This window comes from Miniopterus natalensis, chromosome 9 (assembly GCF_054644295.1).
Source record: "Miniopterus natalensis isolate mMinNat1 chromosome 9, mMinNat1.hap1, whole genome shotgun sequence".
NCBI lineage: Eukaryota > Metazoa > Chordata > Mammalia > Chiroptera > Miniopteridae > Miniopterus > Miniopterus natalensis.
Window position 1 is genome coordinate 5,076,866 of NC_142089.1, and position 6,214 is coordinate 5,083,079.

General features: G+C 45.7%; 1 protein-coding gene across 1 annotated transcript in view; it reads left to right on the top strand.

Annotated features, from left to right (window-relative positions):
* Positions 1 to 5,345, top strand: part of MTOR (mechanistic target of rapamycin kinase) — a 98,889-nt gene extending 93,544 nt beyond the window's left edge. The window contains exons 55-58 of the mRNA XM_016217893.2: positions 678 to 758; positions 1,029 to 1,109; positions 3,629 to 3,734; positions 4,400 to 5,345. Of these exons, the coding sequence (XP_016073379.1) occupies positions 678 to 758; positions 1,029 to 1,109; positions 3,629 to 3,734; positions 4,400 to 4,415 (284 nt within the window). The 3' untranslated portion in view covers positions 4,416 to 5,345. The remainder of the gene's footprint in view (positions 1 to 677; positions 759 to 1,028; positions 1,110 to 3,628; positions 3,735 to 4,399) is intronic.
* Positions 5,346 to 6,214: the final 869 nt, after the last annotated feature.

Consider the following 6,214-nt stretch of genomic DNA (forward strand, 5'->3'; position numbering starts at 1 on the left):
TGATGTTTCTTTCTCGCATCGATGTTTCTCTCTCTCTCTTCCCCTCTCTCTAAAATCATTAAACATATTGACAATTTAAAAAAAAAAAAACACTTCAGTCATATGCGTTACCCATTGAAAACTAGTTTTCTTTACATTATTGCCAGTTTTTGTTGAACCAAACAAAATGGTTTGTGACTCATACTCCTGTTCTCTATGTCAGAACATTTTATTAATGCTGTTTGCCCGAAAAGTCATGCTTTGTAGGTTTAAAACCTTTTAAATACATAAAGAGCCCTAGCCAGTTTGGCTAAGTGGTTGGAGTGCCAGCCCGTGGACTGAAGGGTCCCGGGTTTGATTCCAGCCAAGGGCATGGACCTCCGTTGCAGGCTCAATCCCCACCCCAGTCGGGTGTGTGCAGGAGGCAACCAATCAATGTGTCTCTCACATCGATGTTTCTCTCCCTCTCTTCTTCTCTCCCTTTCTCTCCCCCTTCCACTCTCCTTAAAAGCAATGGGAAAAATATCCTCCTTGAGTGAGGATTAAAAATAATAATAACATAACGCTTCCTTTCTCCTTTCCCCTTTGAGGTGGGGAGGGCTAGTGTCAGAGGAGTGTGTAGTGTGTGAAGAATTAGAGCTCATACCTTGGAACAATGGCTTTTTTGTTTTCTGATAATTGACTCTTTTTCCTCCTAGAAATTTTGGATGGTGTAGAACTTGGGGAACCAGCCCATAAGAAAACGGGGACCACAGTGCCAGAATCTATTCATTCTTTCAGTAAGTCTGAGGACTTGTGCCAGTAACTAGCTCATTAAGAAAACAGCAGCTGTGTTTTACTACGAGAGGGTCAGTGCGATGAAACAACAAAACTGCCTGTGAGCAGAAAAGGTTCCATGAATTTCTCATTATGTTCTGAGGACAAAGGTAGACACACAGGAAGAATTACTCAACACTTACAAAAGTGAACATTTGAGAAGGGCAGGGGTGTTTATTGAACCTGTGTGATGATCCAGTTCTTACTATTACTTCTTCTTTGGTGTGTTCCAGTTGGAGATGGTCTGGTCAAACCAGAGGCCCTAAATAAGAAAGCTATTCAAATTATTAACAGAGTTCGAGATAAACTCACTGGTGAGTATGTGGATGTGTTTACCTAAAAGGACATACAGTCCAAGAGACTTTCTCTCCTTGAATGGTGGTCACCCCCATTTTCTAGTGGTATTGGTGCCTAAATGAGTATGCTGCTCACTAGAGTATCTGAAGCCATCAATTAAGAGCTCTCTCTGATTCTCTTTCTAATAAACTTTAAGTAATGTGATTGACCTCATTTTAACAGGGTTAAGTAAAAGTCTGTTGGGTCCAAAGTCAGCCAGATTCAGGAACATTTTTATCATCATGACTTGATATCAGAGCAAATCTGACCACCCTGATCATTACCTCTCTGAACTTTGGAAGCCATTATGGAGTGGAGATTCTGGAAGGGGAAAAATGCATGTGTTTGAAAAGGAGACATGTCACATTCACCAGATGGTGTGACTTGGGGGACGAGAGTCAGGGAAGCCAAAGACCCTCAGCTCCAGCATTTCCCATGGCACCTGCGGGCCTCTGTCACTTGGTCCAAAGATGATGAGAATCTTTCAGAAGGTGGCAAGGCTCAAATGAGACATGCAGTGCCAAGTGCTTAACATCAGGGCCTGGCACGTAAGTGCTATGTAGTCAGGGCATATTCATTGATTGAGTGGCTGCAAGAGCTAGATGCTGAAGAAACAGTGTTGGCAAAAATGGACAGATTCCCTGCCTCTGTGGGGCTCAGGATCTAAAGGCAAGCACTGTATTAGGTGGAAGGGAGGGACCTGAGGCTCTGCTTCCACTGACTGGAATTGAATCTAAGTTCTGGAGTTCAGGAAAAGCTCCCCTGAGCATACCAGCCCAGGAGATAATACCTGGAAGAGGAGTGAATTAGGGGTAGATTGTTCTAGGGGCAGGAAGCTGCACGTGCAGGTGCCCTGTGGTAGGAGGGAGTATGGCCAGAAATCTCTGGTCTGACTGCCCCAGAGAAAGGGAGATGGGAGGAGCTCAGTGCAAAATGAGCAGCCCAGGCCAGATCTTACTTACGACCTTACTTTTTAAATTTTATTTAAGTAAATCCTTATTGATTTCAGAGATAGGGAGAGGGGGAGAGAGAGAAACATCAATGATGAGAGAATCATTGATCAGCTGCCTCCTGCACGCCCCCTACTGGGGATCGAGCCCACAACCCGGGCATGTGCCGTGACCAGGAATCGAACCTCGATCTCCTGGATCCTAGGTCGATGCTCAACCACTGAGCCATACTGGCTGGGCAGCACCTTACATTATTATCAGATGTCGTAAGGGCAGTGGGAGAGCACTGAAGGTTTTTAAGTGGGTAGGGAGGGAAGAGGAGGGCCTGGGCGGGTGAAATACTGTGCCTGCTCTGTGTCTGGAGAATTAATTAGAAGGGAGGGAGCAGCTGCCTCAGTCATCCAGGCTGGACAGTTGATGAGACTAGGGTGGTGGCAGTGGCGATGAATTCAGATCTTTAGGAGGTAAAATCAGAAGGGTTGATGAGGGAGAGGGATCTAGGGTGGCTTCAAGTCATTGGTGACCTTCTGAGAGCTGAGATGAGCCTGGCAGCCAGACTGAAGCAATTGAAGGGAACGTGGAGTGAGAGAGAAGCAAAGCAAGCAGACAAGTTTCAGAGCTTGAGAAGGTTGGCTGTGCAGGGATGAGAGGACATAGCTGGAGAAGTAGTTGCTTTCGAGGTTGTTTTTCTTTGATGGAAGAGAGGAACGTGTTTACAAGACAGTATGAGAAGGGCAACTGAGAGGGAGAGTTGGAGGGCACGAGTGAGAGGAAGGTAGCTGATACTGTAAGGCTCCAAAGAGAGCGGGAGGCCATGGGATCCAAAGCGCAGGCGAACTTGGCCTCAGCTGGGACATGGGAGCAAAGAAGAGGAAGCTCATGTTGAACAAATCCAGCACCTCAAACACTGCCTGACACATCAGCGATGGAAAACTGTGTCCAGTGACTTAATTAACTTACAAAGTAGGAGATGCGGGCATCTGCTGAGGCAGAGAAGCCAGAGGAGAGGTTTGGACGTTGGGGAGGGTAGAGGACTCGAAGCCACCCTTGTGGAAGTGGAAAGGCATGTTGCCAGAGCAGCACAGGCTGGCCAGGCAGTGCCGTGCATGCCTGTTGGAGGTTCCAGGTTGTGAATTTATCAGGAAACAACTGCCCTGTGGGAGGAAAGGCTTAAGTCACACGGAGGTAAATTTAAAATCCAAGTCTCGGCCCCTGCGGGGCGTGGCTCAGCGGTTGTGCGTCAAACTAGGATCCAGGCTATCAGGGTTCAATTCCCGGTCAGGGCACATGCCTGGGTTGTGGGCTCCATCAATGACTCTCTCATCATTGATGTTTCTTTCTCTTTCTCCCCCTCTCCTTTCCTCTCTCTGAAATCAATAAAGATTTTTTTTTTTTTTTAAATAAAATAAAATCCAAGTCTCATACAGCCTTCAAACTCGTGTACAAAGAGAAACTGATTGGGCTGCTTAGAGAGTTAAGCTAAACAGGGCCAAGGAGGGAGTTGAAAACCAGCTGCAGAAGAAATTATTTCGTTTTTCTTGTCCTAGGTCGGGACTTCTCTCACGATGAAACTTTGGACGTCCCAATACAAGTGGAGCTGCTCATCAAACAAGCAACGTCCCACGAAAACCTCTGCCAGTGCTACATTGGATGGTGAGCGGGCAGCTCCTAGTACCTGTGTTAAATAAGCAGTCTGGACCCCAATGTGTTCAGAGTCGCCAAATAAGATTTGAGGGATCCATGAAGTAGAATCATAGTTTCACATCTCTTTAAAAGTTTGTATTTACTGTGTATGCTCATTGCTCTAAAAAGGAGAAAATTGAAAAATATGGATGCATATTTGGAAGGCAAACACCAAAATAGATTCAGGTTACATTAAAAATGTTTAGAATAGTGAGTCCTCCTTATTTTCAGGGAGTGGGGGATCTTTTTGGATTTTTGCTGTCAATTCTAAGAAACAGGAAGGGCAAAGAAAAAAAGCCAGAGCAGTGACAGAGAGTAGGAGATGAAAAGACAAATTTATGATCTGGGATTGTAGCGTTAAGGACCACTTGGGGGTCTGCTTTGATTAATTGCCTGAGGCACGCTTGAAGGTAGGAGCTTGAGAGAGAGGGCGATAGGGAAGCATCCTCCTGGGAGCACAGCAGGCCCAAAGTTGACTGGAAGTAATAAGTACATCGTGCACAATTAATGGTGGGAGAGCTCAGGGAGCATCCCAGGGGTTGTCAGACCTTGGTCTTTCCATTTTCAATGCGTCTGTGTAAAGCTTTGAAGAAGCCCAAATTATTAAAATATTCCTTTTCTTTCTGTCTCCTTAGGTGTCCTTTCTGGTAACTGGAGGCCCAGACGTGCCACAGCATTTCTCTCGAGCCTTTTCTACTTTGGTATATGCTTCCACTAAACTGAAACAGTGGAAAACTGTTTCAGAAGGTTCAACTTTGTTAAATATTTTGAAATGTAAATGAAAAGAACTACTGTATATTAAAAGTTGGTTTGAACCAACTTTCTAGCTGCTGTTGAAGAATATATTGTCAGAAACACAAGGCTTGATTTGGTTCCCAGGACAGTAAACACAGTGATACTACATAAATCAAGCCATTGATCTGGGGGAACAGAAGATCCATAACTTTAGAAATACGGGTTTCGACTTAACTCACAATTCATCCTAAGCGTTTGCTGTTAGCAGAATGGCCTAGTCGTTCCTCTCAACGTGAACACAGCAAACTCAGCACAGTCAAGAAGCCTCAGGCTGTGGAGGACACGTCTTAGGATTCAGGACTGTAAGGAAGCTGGAGGAGCCCACTTCGTCACTTTCACCCATCCCATTACCTCACTGGTCCAGCAACAACATTTGCAAAATGGGCCAAAATGGGTGGGAAAGGTCTGTCTTCTGCCTCACCCGTGATGCTGCGACGTTACTTCAGTCCAAGACCCAGACCACTAGGAGAGGAGTTTCTTCAGAGTGCTGGGTAGCCTCAGCTGAGTGAATGCACAGATGCACAGGGGATCACAGTGCAGAGGGGTGGCCCACGCGGTTCTGGGATGTTTCTCGTGAGGTCTGGATGCTCTGTGTTCAGAGCACAGACTTGGAAAACAAGTGCTGTCATGGAGGTGCTGAACGCTAGGGAAGGTCTCCTACATGTGGGAATGTGAGCAAAAGAAACATTAAACCAAGTGCACAGAGTATAAAGTGTAGCTATGTCTAGACTCCATGTTGTATCTGAATAATTTTTGTGCCAATAAATGACATCAGAATTTTAAAAACGTGTATGAATGTCTTCCTCCCCCCCTTTTTTTTTCTTTTTTGTATGAATGGCTTTTTATTTATAATTATTAGTTTATAAAGGAAACAGTTATTCCTTCAACATTCATTAAGCACTTAGTACTAGGGACTGTGAAGGACACTGGATCTGCGTGACCTGATCCGTTTCCTTGGGGTGTTCACCAGGCAGAGATGGCATCATGCAGGAGTAGACCAGTAACTCCACCATGCTAAGTGGTAAGGAGCCATCAGGGAGGTGCCAAACGCTGGGGAAGACCTCTTATGTGTGGAAATGGAGAGGGTGTGAGCCACAGGTGGGGCTCTGAGTTGACTGACTCCACTGGGCGTGAGCCAGGAAAATCATGGAGAGGGGAATAGTTGCCAAGGTGCTTAAAGGGTGAGCATGAGCTGTCAGATGAAGCAAGAGGACATTCTCAGCAGAAAAGCGGTGTAAAAGCACAATATGGTGCAGAAATGGCAAGGATTAACGAGCTGTATTAGAGTGCAGGTATTCAGCCATTTTTTATATACAAAATGGCAGTTTCACTGAGCATGACTGCCGCAGTGGCCAGTGGGGAATAAAAAGACTAATAGGAACTGAAGGAAGGCTCGGCTGTAGGGGGGGCAGGACCTGCTGCCTCACAGTTCAGCACAAGGAGTTGATGCTCTGCACAGCAGGGAACCAGGGGAGGTTTTTAAACAGGTAGAATCTGAGTCTTGTTCCTCCTCTGGAAGTGCGGATAATAGCATGACCTACACCACAGGGTTGTTCTGAGGATGAGATAACCCACGTCCAGCACACAGCACAGCTTGACACATGGCATTCGGTCCAACCATATGAAACAAGTGCTCAAAAATGTTAAAATGAACT